Source organism: Schistocerca gregaria, chromosome 5 (assembly GCF_023897955.1).
Source record: "Schistocerca gregaria isolate iqSchGreg1 chromosome 5, iqSchGreg1.2, whole genome shotgun sequence".
NCBI lineage: Eukaryota > Metazoa > Arthropoda > Insecta > Orthoptera > Acrididae > Schistocerca > Schistocerca gregaria.
The window spans coordinates 114,286,398-114,305,469 of NC_064924.1; the positions used below are offsets into that span (position 1 = coordinate 114,286,398).

At 43.0% G+C, this 19,072-nt stretch overlaps 1 protein-coding gene across 2 annotated transcripts in view; it reads left to right on the forward strand.

Moving 5' to 3' along the window:
* Window positions 1-235: 235 nt before the first annotated feature.
* LOC126272641 (uncharacterized transmembrane protein DDB_G0289901-like) overlaps window positions 236-19,072 on the forward strand; it is a 70,640-nt gene continuing 51,803 nt past the window's right edge. For both annotated transcript variants that reach the window (XM_049975627.1, XM_049975629.1), the window contains exons 1-2: window positions 236-299; window positions 15,469-15,943. In XM_049975627.1, coding sequence (XP_049831584.1) covers window positions 249-299; window positions 15,469-15,943 — 526 coding nt within the window. In that variant the 5' untranslated portion in view covers window positions 236-248. The remainder of the gene's footprint in view (window positions 300-15,468; window positions 15,944-19,072) is intronic.

A 19,072-nucleotide genomic window follows, 5' to 3' on the forward strand; every position in this document is an offset into this window, starting at 1 on the left:
CGGAGAGGCTGATGTAAAAACTGCACTCATTAACTGACGCTTATCTGTAAGTCGAACTGCGGCGGCCACTGTAACCGTTTCCTTGACGCCGTAACAAGGACTGCATTTCACGCTGGAGAGCCGTGATCGGGCTGTATTAGGCGGTAACGCACAGTGTGACTGTCACCGGAAAATATATGGCTCCCCCGCTCTTTTTCTCCCTCGGTATAAGAAGAGTGGGCGTGTTCAGTGGATAAGATTCAGGGAACATGAACTTCTACATAGCGCCGCTACTGCTCGCCTTTTGCGTCGTTGCCTCGGTAAGCAAAGTAGACAGTTCATTACTGCTGTAGGTATCTGGGTGCGTCAAAACTTAAGGAATTCTTTGAACATCACTATTGCAATACTTATCAGCTACGAAATAAGGTTAGCACAAATATAGAAGATTTTAAGTTACGTGATGAGGCTCTACAGGTCAAATGATCCTATTTTTTTAATGCACCTAATGCTATGGAGTAATTGAGATGTTAGAACCAAAGGCTACAAAAACATTATATTTAATCAAGTAACGCCGAAGTGACTGATCGATGTAATAGAAATTCAGCTATTTACCCGTGGAAACGGCATTGAGAGGCGCCGGAAAGTTACTATTTAATCATACGCAACTAATAATTGTTGCTGCTGTACGTGTCTCGGCGAATTTCAACAGCATCCTTAATGATGAAGCTATGTATCTTCTATATATTAGTAGTAGAGTTTTTCACGGTGAACGTGATTTCCTGCGTGACCGTGTGACATGTGTATCACCAAACGCCTAGCCTGATCCATTGGTCATGGTGCACAATCTCAATTGCAGATTGCATAACTAACGCCTTCCAAAGGCAACGCATCTTAAATTTACAATATGTGATGTAAGGCTCCTGAATACTGTTTTTTTTTTTGCCAATGATTTTTAAGTGCTTTTAGGACCAGTTTGTTTTTCTGGATACGAATACTGCTTCAGTTTTGCTAAATAGGCTCCCGATTTGTGGCAGTTTAACATTAATTGATGAATATAAAGATACAGCAGTACCATGTTTCCGTAGGCGTATCTGAATCACAAATTACATGATTAATGTCTCAGATAATTAACTAATTATGTTGATTATTTCATAACAGTCGGAAGTGTATTACTAATTCAGCGCGACTATAGCAATTGTTCCTTCATGAAACGACGTCGGTATGATTTTCTTCGTTATTGGTCTTCAGGACAATAGCGTTGGAGGCACCGACAGTACTGCCATTGTCCCTCTCTGTAATGTCCTAAGTTATCTGGAAATCTTGATAAGTGGCTGTGGAGGAATTACACTTTGGTACTCATATTAACACCCAATATTTTAAATGAAATTACAGTGAAATACAGACCTTTAGGTGCTTACAGGTGTTGATAAATATCAACGGGGGCAGTTGAAAATGTGTGCCCCGACCGGGACAAGAAACCGGGATCTAGTGCTTACATGGCAGACGCTCTATCCGTCCGAGCCACGGGGACACAGAGGATAGTGCGACTGCAGGGACATATCTACGGCACGCTCCCCGTGAAACCCACATTTCAACTTCCTGTCCACAACCGACATTTGTAGTGCACCTGTCCACTATACTCATTACTCACCGCAGTAAATCTACCGATTCCCATACTCAGGCATGTCCGAAAGAACAGATACCATGTTAGTACAACATTTTAAATGCTGGCAACATGTTCTTCACAATTTCTTTGTACATGTGTGCCTTTGATTACCTAAGAAATTTTTCGCAACTAAGATATAACGACACAAGGCCAACTGTTCTGAATCATTCGCGAAATACGTCACGTTGGAATCATTTGTGAGTTCGCAAATCAATCTGAAACCCATTAAATATACCTGGTTTCAGTTTTTGAATACTAAATTCTGGAAAAAATGTACGTAAGTATTTGAAACAATTCGCTGCTTTAACTAGGGACCTCACAAATTATTTCATCACTCCTAGCTTTATATGCAATGGGAAGGGGGGGGCCGAGGATTATTATTTTCTGTCTTAACCAATGGCTCCAAAATTATGACGGCATATCTGAAGTAGTGCTGGAGGGAAATGACACCATGAAAAATGCAGGGTTGCCCATAAAACTACGAGGGGGTGGACAATTCTTATGAGCAGCACGTTGCAAAACATGCCGGATAAGCTCAATAATGTTCATACCTGGGGAGTTTGATGGCCAGCGGAAGTGTTTAAGCTCAGAAGAGTGATCCTGGAGCCACTCTGTAGCAATTCTGGACGACTGTGGTGCCGCATTGTTCTGCTGGGATTGTGCAAGTCCGTTTTAAAGCATAATGGACATGAATGGATGCAGATGATCAGACAGGATGATCAGACTGGATGCTTACGCACGTATCACGTTTCAGAGTCATATCATGAGCTATCAGGAGTACCATATCACTCCAACTACACACACTTCGCACCACTACAGGGCATTCACCAGCTTGTAAAGTCCCTTGCTAAAACGCACGGTCTATGGATTCCTGAGGCTGTTTCCACACTCGTACACGTTCATCTGCTTGATACAATTGAAATGAAACTCGTCGGACCAGGCAACATGTTTGCAGTCATCAACAGCCCAATGTCGATGTTGACTGGCGCAGGCGAGGCGTAAAGCTTTGTGTCACGCACTCATCAGGGTTACACGAGCGGATCTTCGGCTCCGAAAGCCCATATCGATGATGTTTCGTTGAATGGTTCGCGCGCTGACACTTGTTGATGATCCAACATTAAAATCTGCAGTAATTTGCGGAGGGGTTGCTCTTCTATGACGTTGAACAATTCTTTTCAGTCGTAGTTGGTCCCGTCCTCACAGGATCTTTTTCCGTTCACAGCGATGTCGGATATTTGTTGTTTTACCAGATTCATAATATTCACGGTACAGTCGTGAAATGGCCGCACGGGAGCATCCCCACTTCATAGCTAACTCGGATATGCTCTGAACCACCACTCATGCAGCGACTATAACAACACTTTCAATCTCACTTCTTGACAAACAGCCCATGTAGTAGTAGTAACCGATCTCACAACTGTGCCAGACACTTGTCTTGTATAGGCGTTGCAGACCGCAGTGCCGTATTCTGCCTCTTTACATATCTACACTCCTGGAAATGGAAAAAAGAACACATTGACACCGGTGTGTCACACCCATCATACTTGCTCCGGACACTGCGAGAGGGCTGTACAAGCAATGATCACTCGCACGGCACAGCGGACACACCAGGAACCGCGGTGTTGGCTGTCGAATGGCGCTAGCTGAGCAGCATTTGTGCCCACTGCCGTCAGTGTTAGCCAGTTTGCCGTGGCATACGGAGCTCCATCGCAGTCTTTTAACACTGGTAGCATGCCGCGACAGCGTGGACGTGAACCGTATATGCAGTTGACGGACTTTGAGCGAGGGCGTATAGTGGGCATGCGGGAGGCCGGGTGGACGTACCGCCGAATTGCTCAACACGTGGGGCGTGAGGTCTCCACAGTACATCGATGTTGTCGCCAGAGGTCGGCGGAAGGTGCACGTGCCCGTCGACCTCGGACCAGACCGCAGCGACGCACGGATGCACGCCAAGACCGTAGGATCCTACGCAGTGCCGTAGGGGACCGCACCGCCACTTCCCAGCAAATTAGGGACACTGTTGCTCCTGGGGTATCGGCGAGGACCATTCGCAACCGTCTCCATGAAGCTGGGCTACGGTCCCGCACACCGTTAGGCCGTCTTCCGCTCACGCCCCAACATCGTGCAGCCCGCCTCCAGTGGTGTCGTGACAGGCGTGAATGGAGGGACAAATGGAGACGTGTCGTCTTCAGCGATGAGAGTCGCTTCTGCCTTGGTGCCAATGATGGTCGTATGCGTGTTTGGCGCCGTGCAGGTGAGCGCCACAATCAGGACTGCATAGGACCGAGGCACACAGGGCCAACACCCGGCATCATGGTGTGGGGAGCGATCTCCTACACTGGCCGTACACCTCTGGTGATCGTCGAGGGGACACTGAATAGTGCACGGTACATCCAAACCGTCATCGAACCCATCGTTCTACCATTTCTAGACCGGCAAGGGAAGTTGCTGTTCCAACAGGACAATGCACGTCCGCATGTATTCCGTGCTACCCAACGTGCTCTAGAAGGTGTAAGTCAACTACCCTGGCCAGCAAGATCTCCGGATCTGTCCCCCATTGAGCATGTTTGGGACTGGATGAAGCGTCGTCTCACGCGGTCTGCACATCCAGCACGAACGCTGGTCCAACTGAAGCGCCAGGTGGAAATGGCATGGCAAGCCGTTCCACAGGACTACATCCAGCATCTCTACGATCGTCTCCATGGGAGAATAGCAGCCTGCATTGCTGCGAAAGGTGGATATACACTGTACTAGTGCCGACATTGTGCACGCTCTGTTGCCTGTGTCTATGTGCCTGTGGTTCTGTCAGTGTGATCATGTGATGTATCTGACCCCAGGAATGTGTCAATAAAGTTTCCCCTTCCTGGGACAATGAATTCACAGTGTTCTTATTTCAATTTCCAGGAGTGTATCTCTGTATTTGAATACGCAAGCCAATACCAGTTTCTTTTTCGCTTCAGTGTAAAACAAGGGCACTTTGTGTACTCACACTGCTACCTAAGCAAGATGCTTACCATCTTCAGATCACAACAAATAGACAGTTGACGTTCATGATAACGTAATTTCTGCAATATGATTTTGATATTTTCATATTCCTCTTTCAGTTTTGTTGAGTAGTGAGTGGGAATGGGTGAAGAGATATTACCTTTGTAATGCAAGATAAATTTCAGGCTTCTAGGGAGCTGTCTATAAAAAGCCATCAGTCTTTTGGTCAACAGTCCTGTAACCCCATCTCAATGAGTAAAATGGGAATGCTATTGCAATATACAAGTTTTTCGTGTTGGCTAGAGCATTTTAGAAGACCTTCTTACCTCGTACGGTATACTAGCATTTTCGCTTCTAGACTAAGACATTTCTTTGCGTTTAGACTGGATGCCAGACGTTCTGCTCTATTATTTGACAAATTAAGATCACGTACCTTAACATGTAGTTTCTTTGGAGTGTACAATTTAGTTGTAGTTCATATTCACTTCCACTGTCGATGCTCCTTTTGCACCGAAAATGATGTATTTCACCAGTTATTTTAGTAAACACTGGTATGCGAGCTTCTTCTTCTAATGCCATAGGTCTCATGACTGATTCTAAAATTGGATAATCCAATTTACGTTATTTGAATCGACTGACCTTTGATACCTACAACAAAGAAGTAACAGTCATCGTCGTGGTTTTTTGGCTTTCGCCACACCAACGGTACACCGAAACTTAAACATTCTCTTCGTCTGTTTTTCCTCTGTCGACGACGCTCTACACAGTTTTTACAAACAGGGTGCGGATCCCGTGGCCTATCTTGGTGTCCAAGCTCTATCTCAAAATATGCAGGATATGCCGTCTTTACAAAGAGCCTTGTTACAGTACGCTTGTCCATCCTCTTTTAGAGTACTGCTGCGCTGTATGGGATCCTTACTAGGTAGGATTAACAGAGCACATCGAGAAAGTTCAAAGAAGGACAGAACCTTTTCTATTAACGCGAAATAGGGGATAGAGTGTGATTGACATGATACTGGATCTGGGGTGGGTATCATTAAGACAGAGGCGTTTATTCTTGCGACGGAATCTTATCACAAAATTTCAGTCGCCAATTTCTTCTCCAAATGCGAAATTATTTTGTTGGCGCCGACCTATGTAGGGAGAAACGATAGTCATAACAAAATAAGGTAAATCATAGCTCGCACGGAAAGTTATAGGAGTTCGTTTTCTCCACGCGCTCTTAGAGACTTGAATAATTGAGAATTATTGTGAAGGTTGTTCGATGAACCCTCTGCCAGGCACTTGTGATTTTCAGAGTATCAGTGTAGATGTAGGGACAGATGCCGACGTTAGTTCTCCGTAGAGGCTACACACAAGCCTACGTCCATTGTGGTGCTATACGTAAAACGTAACTCGTCTGAAGAGACCAGTGTTGTCAGGCAGACAGGCCTGTCGGTGCGAGTCTTTCTGCTGCTGCGTGAGGGGATGGTACAGCTAAGCATGTCGAGCTGACAACCTCAGTACACCAGACGTCTTCACGTTGGAAGGTGGATATCGTTCTCCCAGCAGCGGAGGCCATTCCCTCTCTCAACGTACTTGACGTGACAGTATAATTCTTTTAGTATTAGCAAAAGTGTAAAGGTACAGTGGTTGGACAAAACTATAAAATCACATAGGTGCAGATATATAGCCAAACCCACAGTCTGCGTTATTGTATTGGACCACGGTAGTGGTAGAAAGTCCTCGATAGATTGTGAATTGCAGTCATGGTCAGAAGACTGTTGTGTGTAGCTCTGGATGCGTTATGTGGAGCTATGTGAATTCCAACGTAGGAAAAATTTTGGCACTTCTGTGAGGTTGCTACCGCAATCAAAGTAACCGAAATGTTTGGTGTTTCAAGAACCACCGTATCAAATACTGCATAAAAGTAAAGCGGAAGAAAGTCATCAGTTAGTTGACTAAAGATTGTGCTGATTATTTGTGACGGACGATCACTGAAAGGGAATTGTGACGCATTATAAGGGAACGACAGTTGAAGACATCATTGCAAAACGGAAAGTCGCACTCGCGAACCCTGTCAGCACCAAAACATCATGAATAGAGCTCCATAACGTGAGAACTGCAGGGCGAGGAGACATTCCAAAACTGCTCATCAGTCATGCAAATGGCTGTAACAGGAAGACGACTGCGAAGCCATAAAACCCAGACTACAGAGGAGTGAAGAGATGTCATTTGGCGGGTTGAGCGGAGATTCACGTTATTTCCAAAATCTGGCCAACTTTACGATGAGTAAAAGATGGCGGACTCCAGTGATTTGGACAGCCATATCGTAGTATTCAATGGGCAAAATGGTTACTGTGCAAGGTCGCATTACTTCCAGGGATTACGTGGCCATTTTGGTTGATAAGACCTATCTCATGGTACAATATTTGCTCCTTAATGGTGGTACGACCGGGCCATTGTTCTCATGCCTCACGTCGTCCAGGACTGGTTTTGTAAGCATGAGGATGAACTGTCGCATCTCCCTGGTCACCCTAGCCTTCATGTCTCAGAATTATTAAGCTCTTTGGAGATAGAGTGCGTGATCATGGTGCACCTTCACCTGCATTATTTGAACTAACCACTATTTTGCAAGAAGAATGATATAAGATTCCCTCGAAACCAATACATCATTTCTCGATTCTCGTCGGGGTCAGGGATTTTCTCTGCCTCGTGATGACTGGGTGTTGTGTGATGTCCTTAGGTTAGTTAGGTTTATGTAGTTATAAGTTCTAGGGGATTGATGGCTGTAGATTTTAAGTCCCATAATGCTCAGAGCCATTTTTGAATGCAGATATCCTACAACGTATTACGCATGGTAATGTATTGTATTTTTGGTTTTCGCATATTCTTGTCCAAACACTGTGTATCTGTTGTATCGAGTATCTTCCGCGTGGGACTGTTCAAATCGTACAAGTCGTGTGGTACAGTACTGGAAATCAGCATTAAGCCATGGTTATTTGATGGAAAATTAACATTATCGGTTGGAACATTTTCGCACAGTGTGTATGCAATAGTATGAGATCCAGTATGCCGATAAATACAGCCAGATGGTATCTCATTTGATGTCAGTACTGTATTATATAACAACACATAAATGACTCAAGTGTTAGAGAAAGGAACTAGGTGTAAAAGTGACAGTGCGTGCTGTGTGACAATTTCACACGGAAAACAGTTGTCATGTGATGAAATAGAAAAAAAAGGTAGGTAAAACGAAATGGAGCGCTCTAATAGCGTATTCTCCAAGAAGATAAAACCGATCGGGAACAATGACTGATAATTTCGTTAGACTGGGCGCTCGATATTGACAGAACGGATAATATGGACAAATTATCTGGCGCACGGAAACGATTACTTTCGGACAAAGCCAGGGCTTCATGTCGTTATTCTACTCAACTTGTCGCTGATTTACATTTGCCGATAACTGCCATACATGTACAACAAATTTTGTCACATGACAAATGTCTTGCATTCAGGTAAAGGCTGCACAAAACTGTTGTGATATCCAAACATAAACAGGATACATTGTAATTTGCTGAAAAACGTATGACATAGACTTCAGAAATGGATGAAGTGAGCTGCAATGATGAGAAGGAGTTTAATTTAGACGGGCTGGATGGATTTTAGTTATTGTGGGCATTACATGAGAACAGAGATCGAGCAGAAATTTTGCTGGTGCAAGAATTATGATTTTGGCAGCCTTCTACGCTAAAGGAAAATCACGCATTGCTTTGCCGATTTGAAAACCGCGGAAAACATTTGAAGAATAATTTGAAGGCGTGTTTACTACAACGGAAAGAAATTTGAGGCCGCATGCGAGCTGAAAAGGGCGATATGAGTTAAGTGGGTGACAATTTCACTGGAAGAACGAAAAAGCCTAAGAAAATGAATCGCAAAGACAATTTTTGACGTAATTAAGAAGAAGGGAGGTTGGAGAAAGTACTAACGATGCCATAATAGAACAAGACAGCGCCTTTATACCAATTTCGAACAAGAAATGCGAATGCCTTATTTTGTTACTCATGTGATGAAAGAAACTACGTACATCATAACTGTTTAAATATTGTATGTATCTCTATACGTAAATTCGAGATGTGTTGTTTCAGACATTGTGCGTACTACTACAGTCGCAGGAACCCTGGCTCTACACTGACTTCCGCTAACGTACAGCCGTCCTGAACGCTTCGATTCCATACGCGTATGGCAGTATGGGATGCGGACCACGGATAGGAGGCCTCGGTCTTGCAGCAACCAAATTACGACGCTAGCAGGAAAACGTTTATGCGTCTTACACAAGGCACAACACAATCTTCTTGTAACAACATTCGTGTACAGTACGTAAATATGTGAAATGTGAAAATTACCGAACTATCAGTTTGATAAACCACGGCTGCAAAATACTAACACGAATTCTTTACAGACGAATGGAAAAGCTGCTAGAAGCCGACCTCGGGGAAGATCAGTTTGGATTCCGTAGAAATGTTGGAACACGTGAGGCAATACTGACCGTACGACTTTTCTTAGGAAATAGATGAAAGAAAGGCAAACCTACGTTTCTAGCATTTGTATAGTTAGATAAAGCTTTTGACAATGTTGACTGGGATACTATTTTTCAAATTCTGAAGGTGGCAGGGACCAGATACAGGGAACGAATGGCTATTTACAAAAATGGTTCAAATGGCTCTGAGCACTATGCGACTTAACTTCTGAGGTCATCAGTCGCCTAGAACTTAGAACTAATTAAAACTAACTAACCTAAGGACATCACAAACATCCATGCCCGAGGCAGGATTCGAACTTACGACCGTATCAGTCGCTCGGCTCCAGACTGTAGCGCCCAGAACCGCACGGCCACTCCGGCCGGCAGCTATCTACAATTTCTACAGAAACTAGATGGCAGTTATAAGAGTCGAGGGGCATGAAAGGGAAGCATTGGTTGGGAAGGGAGTAAGATAGCGTTGTAGCCTATCCCTGATGTTATTCAATCTGTATATTGGGCAAGCAGTACAGGAAACAAAAGAAAAATTCGGAGTGGGAATTAAAATCCATGGAGACGAAATAAAAACTTTGAGGTTCGCCGATTACATTGTAATTCTGTCAGAGACAGCAAAGGACCTGGAAGAGCAGCTGAACGGCATGGAAAGTGTGTTGATATAAGATGAACATCAACAAAAGCAAAACAAGGATAATGGAATGTAGTCGAATTACATCACATGATGCTGAGGGTATTAAAATAGGAAATGAGACGCTTAAAGTAGTAAACGAGTTTTGCTATTTGGAGAGCAAAATAACTGATGATGGACGAAGTAGAGAGGATATAAAATATAGACAGGCAATGGCAAGGAAAGCGTTTCTGAAGAAGAGAAATTTGTTAACATCGAGTATGGATTTAAGTGTCAGGAAGTCCTTTCTGAAAGAATTAGTTTGGACTGTAGACATGTATGGAAGCAAAACGTGAACGATAAATAGTTTAGGCAAAAAAAGAATAGAAGCTTTCGAATGTGGTGCTACAGAAGACTGCTGAAGTTTAGATGGGTAGATCACATAACTAATGAAGAGGCATTGAATAGAATTGGGTAGAAGAGTAATTTGTGGCTCGACGGGATTAGAAGAAGGGATCGGTTGGTAGGACATATTCTGAGGCATTAAGCGATCACCAGTTTACTATTGGAGGACAGCGCGGACGGGAATGACGTAGATGGAGACCAAGAGATGAACTTGCACTAAGCATAATTAGAAGGATGTAGGTTGAAGTAGGTACGGGGATATGAAGAAGCTTGCACAGGACAGAGTAGCGTGGAGAGCTGCATCAAACCACTCTCTGGACTGAAGACCACAACAACTACACAACGTAAACAAGATACTTGCTGCATAGCCTTCCCTTCTTTACAGAATGTAGACAGCATTACTCGTATATTCTTTGAGTAGATGCTCTGAAATGCTAATCATTTGCATGTGCAGTGTGTTATACAGTTCATACCGTTTTGATACTTGCTGTAGGTTATATATATGGTTTTACATATTTAGTGATCAGCAGTATAGTTAAGTATTACTGTACCATTGAGAAAGCATTACTCTTTAAACTCTTCGAGAGCTTATGTTTCAAGTAATACACGACTTTCTCTAACTTCTAACCTTAATAATGGAGTAGAGGGAATAATATTGCAACACTTTGGACACTCAGGAGACGTTTTACAGCTGGCTGTGTTGTTTAAATGCGGGTTTACATAATGGTTGCAACTTCTTATAAGCACGTATAGCGTAGTGTTAGCTTCAAAGAAAATCTCAGTTACAAGCTGTGAGTCGAACCAACGACTACTGCGGGTACTTAGCCTTACTGGCAATGCGTGTCATTCCTTATTGTTCCCCGTGTCAGATCAGGCCCGAAGTAAGCCAATGTCCTGAGCAGCGTGACATCCAACGAGGTATTCGCTATAATAGTTGAAAATTATAAGCACAGCTTTAAATAGCTCCACAGCTTTAGTGGAATATTGATGTCTCCGTCATACGTGACTACGAATTGAGTCTCCTTCCACAGTAAAGACCTTCCTGGTTGCGTCTTCAGAGGGTCCACTTCAAACACAGCGACGTGACTGTACTTGGAGGTTATAGCTTACACAGAAAAGAACCCTTACTCCTCAAAATATATGTAGTTGGGAAGCAGATGGAAGAGACTTCGAATCGACACCACAGGGATGATTGATCAGGAATGAGGACTGGAAACTAGGACCAATAAACTCTATCCCAACAGCATGACAACATTTCGGAGTGGATGGAACACGCTACATTGATTACACGATCGCAAAGTCTTGAGCAACCTCTCCCTTGCAGGAATGACGAGTATCTTTTTACACTCAGGTATAGACGAGTGTCCATGTCAAATTCAAGCACGATCTCAATACAGAAACATTGGTGGTGAGGAATGTTAACAAGAAAATCCAGAAAACAACGGTAATTTTTATCAATATTACACCAAACTACAAGAGATGCATTGGTTCTGATTTGTGTTCAAATGTGTGTGAAATCTCATGGGACTTAACTGCTAAGGTCATCAGTCCGTAAACTTACACACTACTTGACCTAAATTATCGTAACGATAAACACATACAATCACCCCGAGGGAGGACTCGAACCTCCGCCGGTACCAGCCGCACAATCCGTGACTACAGTTCCTTGGATCGCTCGGCTAATCCCGCGCGGCGGTTCTGATTTACTTGTCACAGTACAATTAGCACTTCTTCCTGTGATTTTGAGATTTACAGTTTCACTTATGTTTGAAGCCTACCTCAAGAGTCCACTCAAATGTGCGGCAGTTCTTCCTTTGGTTTATCAGCAATCACCTGTATTTATTTTGCTTTCTCAGTTACTCCATTCAGTGAAACGAAGAGCATTAAGTGAAGTTAACTTTGACAGTCAAGAGGGTTATATGTAAAGCACTCAATGACCACCTTAGGAGAAACTTAAGGGAATTCAGGAAACCAAAAGAACTTTTAGTCATGAGTAAAAGCTCTTAGTGCCCCGACGTTGGTGTCGAGACGCTCATATATCAAACAGGAAATGGAACTGAGCTGCCAAGTGAAAGTAAACGTGTTCAGGTCTGTTCCCAGATCTTCGACTATAGGTATTCATTCGTTAATCCATCAAGGAAAGTGGGACTGCAGCAGGACACGAAGCACTTCAATAACGATAACAAAAGCAACGCCTGTATTTGAATCCAACATCGTTTATTTCTTCGTAACACATATTACCAATTTCGCCGCCGAATCGTGGCACCTTCAGGCCGCAAGCATAAAATGCCCTCCGCAACCGTCTGACCATGATGGGCTTGTTATTTCCAAGAAGGCACGGAGTCCAGTTAATTTTTGCCCACTGCATACGATTCAGCTCACTGCCCATGAAAAAAGTTGTGAATGGCATGTTATGATTGGAGCCTGAAGATGACACCATTTGGTGTCGAAACTGGTAGCCTGTGTTAAAAAGGAATAAACGACGTTTGCTATCATTATGCAAGCGCTATTGGTATTACAGGTGTTGAAAAGCATCTAGAACTATTAACATTAAACAGGGCTCGAACACCCGAACGAATTCCTGTCAGAGTCTCAGCAAAAAATGGGTCTTAGTTGTATACCATTTTAGCTATTATAAACTTTAAATCAGCTGAACAACAAAGGGTGCCCAGTAGTAAAAAGTAAGCACAGGTCACAAGCGTCAATAACTGAGGCAGATTGCTACACAAAAGCACCGTCTTACCTCCTTGACGTTCATCGATTGAAGAATCTTATAACGTATCCTGAGCTCAAACTTGATATCTCGAACAGCATCATTCTCTCTGAGTTATAGTGATTGCTAGCAGGAACGCTGTTCTTAGGAAAATGAAAGAAGGCAAAGCATATAACGGTGGGAAAATTGAATCTCATGCAAAATTATTCCACTTCTGAAGTAGAACGCCGTATGTTTCACGTTCGCATGGTATTTGACTAAGATGTGCACTAATCTCAGCGTTGACAAATAGCCGCAATGTCTTCCAGGGAACATTAATCGATATTTCTGTCTTCCTTCCCACCTCTCTTCCTACCTATCTTCATATCCGCCCTATACATAATACCGAAGCATTCTTTTTTTAAGTTTGTCATTTACAGTCAATGTTATTCCCGTATATGTTGTTTAAAATCTCAGATAAGGAACGTCATCTCATATAGATACCCTTTTACACTGAAAATGTAACGGATCCTGGATGACACATGAAAATGTGTTGAGATGAAGTTCTGTCGACACTACCCTTGTGACTAAAGCTAAACACATATCGTTCAGAACAAGTTTAAAAGTAATTGTGGCAGTAAAAGGTATTTTGGTACTCGTTTATGAATCTTGTATATTCCATGTGTTTGTTTATGCACACACATCTCTTTGATTAGCTGTACCCCACATCATAGTGGTTAATGAAACATCTTGTAAATGTAGTTTTATGTTCTCATCTTGAATGAAAACTCCAAAACGTCCGAAATGTAATATATAAGACGTGACGACTTTTCTGAAGATTGAATATTCCCTATGTAGGAGTCAACATCGTCTCCACAACTACCAATGATATGAAACACAGCTTTCTCTGTTCAGTCATAGCATCCTGTTCGCAGTAAAGTGAAGAACTCAGTTCAGTGCCCTTTTCTTGATTTCCGGATTTCTGTAAACAAGGAAAGTAGATTCGGGTGTAACCCCCACGTCAATAACGAGACGCAGAATGTGGTCGGGTTGTGGAAGGATAGGGAAATAACTAAAAATATCCTCTACAAAGATATCATCGCAACATCCACATTAATCACTTTACAAATTGGCGACGCACTTCTTTCCTGATGATTAGATGTAGATTTTAATCAGCATCCTGAGGAATATGTGTTCAGCGTCTTAGCTGTATTATAGCTTGCTTGGAAGAAATCCTTTGCTTGAATTCTCATCATCATATCACTTTAAAACGAAATATCTGAGCTGAAATGCCTGTGGATGGAAACGTTCTAGTAGACAGATCTCAACATGTCATTCTTAATGGGTGGCTATCGTCAAAAGGAAAGCTAACTTCCGTCATATCTAAGAAAGTGTTACGGGGGAATCGCTTACTGGTGTCAGACATCTATCGTTGCTGTCGAGGGTAATTATCAGGTTGTGTAGTATCAGTACCGGTTCCTTCAGCACTACAGTCAAGATTTTGGCAGTTTATACGATGCACAAGCCGACAATGCATGATCACAATGGCTGGCCGGGGTGGCCCAGCGGTTCTAGGCGCTGCAGTCTGGGAACGCGCGACCGCTTCAGTCTCAGGTTCGACTCTTGCCTCTGGCATGGATGTGTGCGATGTCCTTTGGTTAGTTATGTTCACCCATTTCTATGCTCTAGGGGACTGATTACCTCAGAAGTTAAGTCCCATAGTGCTCAGAGCCATTTGAACGATGATAGCAATGAGTCCACGTCAAGAATGCTCACATTTTGGGGGTAGGAAACAACCAAATGCAAACGTCTTCTATATCTGCTAACATGAACTACAATGATCTCGTATGGGAGCAGTTGAAACTTTATCATATTGACGCCATAGGACTAATCCTGACAGTGGATGGCATCAGGAAGAGTACCATCAAAGAGCGATAGTCTTGTGTAATGACATTTAGACATAGTTGTGGGGAGAATGTAGAGGGATGATCCCGTAATCATGTAATTACATACAGAAGGAAAAATACTGTGTTGTACGAGTATGCTACTAATAAACAGAACGGTAATTCATAGGTTGCAAAAAAGTGAGATTTTGTTCAGAAACCAATTCAACTGATGCACTACAGCATCATTTTCTATGAACCTTATTCAAACTGGTAGTGAACCATCCTAGTAAGTCTCACCAAACACTTGACGGCCACAGCAGGTCCATTGTCAATCAATAGAACAGGAACCAGTGGCAACATCTAGGCTGCTTTCTAGAAAATGTGTCAAGGATGATCAAGACATGGAAGATGCCTGGGGCACTCAGACATAAGACTGAATGTCACCGAGCAGGACATTTTGGTTTTATGAACCTGTCAAGAGATGTACTTATTAGGATATTGTCTTTATTTTGATAACTGTTTCAATTTTACTTCGATCCAAATTTATCTCGTAATATTTATTCTTTCACTTTGAGCTACCATTGTATATAGAGTAACACACAAATCAAGGTATGCAAGACACACAAATTTTGCTTTAGCAGGTTATGGATCGAATGCATTACTAGGATGAATATAGAGGAACTAAAAAATATGCTGCTGTTATAGGAAAAGTACTACCTCCTTTGTGTACAGGTGCAGGGTCACAATGCGGCAAACTCGGCGAACTTACCTGCCAGCAGAGGAGCGCAGGGTGCTGCCAGAGGAGCGTCTTTCGGCGCTGCTGGGGCGGCCAGAGGCGCGTCTCTCGGCGCAGGGGCGGCAAGGGGCGCGTCTCTCGGTTTGGGGGCAGCAAGAGGCGCTTCTTCTAGTGCGGGGGCAGCGAGGGGCTTTTCGGCAGCCAGAGGCGGGGGGGCGGCCCGAGGCGCAGCACTTAATGCGGGGGCAGCCAGGGGCGCTGCTCTGAATGCGGGGGCGGCCAGGGGCGCTGCTCTGAATGCAGGGGCGGCCAGGGGCGCTGCTCTCAATGCGGGGGCGGCTAGGGGCGCTGCTCTCAATGCGGGGGCTGCCAGGGGCTTGAACTTCGGTGCAATGGGGGCCACAGGTGCGTCTGCTGCTGCCAACGCCGCAGCAGCCAGAAGGGCAGCCGCACTGCGCACTACTGCCACAGGTAAGCCAGCGATGCACGTAAACGAGACCCTTGATCTTATCTGAAAGGAGTTGAACATGTGTGTGAGAACTGAAAATGTCTATCTGATTACAGCCTTGCAGTAGGAGACAGTGTGGTTGAGCCGCACATCTGAAAGATATCGTACAGTTTTCAGATGTGTACCTGAAGTGGCTGGATACACAGTTTCATATCATCTTGTACCCCTCTAATGAAAACCGTTTTAATTAAGCAAAAGAATGCAGGTCATTTCTAAAGCCACTCCTCTAGGTGAAAATGGTTACTCCTTAACAAAGCTAATTTTCCATGAGGTGATATGGATAATGACACTCTAGCCTCTTCCAGCATTGCAACATTTCTGGTTGGGCCATCCAGAAGGTAAACAGCAATGCTATGATTATATGCTATCAATCGGAATCCATTGATGTCAACAGATATGGGACTGCAGTCAGTTCACTTGATTCCTGGATGAAAATGCTCAGCCTCCATCTTACTGAAATGTGATTTGGCTGCTGGGTAAGGTAATATGAAGTAGTGAGTTGTCCCTTGTAATATGTATGCATGTGGGGTCTCAACTCTATCACACTCCAACACATCAGTCCAGTTTGAGAGGGCCTTCTTCTGATGACACACACCATGTCTCATGAGGTGTCCTCAATATGCTGGATTTTTTTCCTTTTGTCTGTTGGAAGGGAACTAAATTTTCTGTGAATAGCTATGAGATATAATGAAAATTGTTTGATCAACAGCTAAAGTCTAAGACAGTTGCAAACCCCCAATTCAATCTACAGTTCATCTACAAAACATATCCATATTATTTTATTCTATTTCAATAAGAGGTTAAAGAATTTCTGAGTAATTAATTGTTGAATACCAAGAGAAGACAAAAGGGAGTTGTCTTTTAAGAATGGTTATTTGTTGCTGTTGTTGTGGTCTTCACTCCTGAGGCTGGTTTGATGAAGCTCTCCATGCTACTCTATCCTGTGCAAGCTTCTTTATTTCCCAGTATCTACTGCAACCTACATCCTTCTGAATATGCTTAGTGTATTCATCTCTTGGTCTCCCTCTACGATTTTTACCGTTCATGCTGCCCTCCAATACTACATTGGTGATCCCTTGACGCCTCAGAACAGGTCCTACCAACCGATCCCTTCTTCTGGTCAAGTTGTGCCACAAACTTCACTTCTCCCCAATCCCATTCAACATTTCCTCATTGGTTATGTGATTTACCCCTCTAGTCTTCAGCATTCTTCTGTAGCACCACATTTCGAAAGCTTCTATTCTCTTCTTGTCCAAACTATTTATCGTCCATGTTTCACTTCCATACATGGCTACACAACATACAAATACTTTCAGAAACAACTTCCTGACAGTTAAATCTATACTCGATGTTAACAAATTTCTCTTCTTCAGAAAGGCTTTCCTTGCCATTGCCAGTCTACATTTTATATCCTCTCTACTTCGACCATCATCAATTATTTTGCTCCCCAAATAGCAAAACTCCTTTACTACTTTAAGTGTCTCTTTTACTAATCTAATTCCCTCAGCATCACCCAACTTAACTCGACTACATTCCATTATCCTCGTTTTGGTTTTGTTGATGTTCATCTTATATCCCTATCCATTCCATTCAACTGCTCTTCCAAATCCTTTGCTGTCTGTAACAGAATTACAATGTCATCGGCCAACCTCAAAGTTTTTATTTCTTCTCCATAGATTTTAATACCTACTCCGAATTTTTCTTTTGTTTCCTTTACTGCTTGCTCAATATGCAGTTTGAATAACATCGGGGAGAGGCTACAACCCTGTCTTACTCCCTTCCGAACCACTGCTTCCCTTTCACGTCCCTCGACTCTTATAACTGCCATCTGGTTTCTGTACAAATTGTAAATAGCCTTTCGCTCCCTGTATTTTATCCCTGTCACCTTTAGAATTTGAAAGAGAGTATTCCAGTGAAAATTGTCAAAAGCTTCCTCTAAGTCTACAAATGCTAGATACATAGGTTTGCTTTTCTTTAATCTTTCTTCTAAGGTAAGTCGTAAGGTCAGTATTGCCTCACGTGTTCCAGTATTTCTACAGAATTCAACTGATCTTCCCCGAGGTCGGTTCTAATAGTTTTTCCATTCGTCTGTAAAGAATTTGTGTTATTATGTTATATTAAACTGATTGTTCGGTAATTTTCACATCTGTCAGCACCAGATTTCCTTGGCATTGGAATTATTATATTCTTCTTCAAGTCTGAGGGTATTTCACCTGTTTCATACATCTTGCTCACCACATGGTAGAGTTTTGTCGGTACTGGCTCTCCCAAGGCAGTCGTAGTTCCAGTGGAATGTTGTCTACTCTGGGGCCTTGTTTCGACTCACTTCTTTCAGTGCTCTGTCAAACTCTTCACGCAGTATCGTATCTCCCATTTCATCTTCATCTGCATCCTCTTCCATTTCCATAATATTGTCCTGAAGTACATCGCCCTTGTATAGACCCTCTATATACTCCTTCCACCTTTCTGCTTTCCCTTCTTTGCTTAGAACTGGGTTTCCATCTGAGCCCTTGATGTTCATACAAATGTTTCTCTTATCTCCAAAGGTCTCATTAAATTTCTTGTAGGCACTATTATTTTACCCCTAGTGAGATAAGACTCTACATCCTTACATTTGACCTCTAGCCATCCCTGCTTAGCCATTTTGCACTTCCTGTCGATCTCATTTTTGAGACGTGTGTATTCCCTCTTGCCTGCTTCATTTACTGAATTTTTATGTATTCTCCTTTGATCAATTAAATTCATTATTTCTTCTGTTACCCAAGGATTTCTACTGGCCCTCGTCTTTTTACCTACTTGATCCTCTGCTGCTTCTACCACTTCATCCCTCAAAGCTACCCATTCTTCTGCTACTATATTTCTTTCCCCAATTCCTGTCAACTGCTCCCTTATGCTCTCTCTGAAACTCTGTACAACCTCTGGGTGTTTCAGTTTATCCAGGTCCCATTTCCTTGAATTCCCACCTTGTTGCAGTTCCTTCAGTTTCCATCTACAGGTCATAACCAATAGATTTTGGTCAGAGTCCACATCTGCCCCTGAAAATGTCTTACAATTTAAAACCTTGTTCCTAAATCTCTGTCTTACCATTCTAT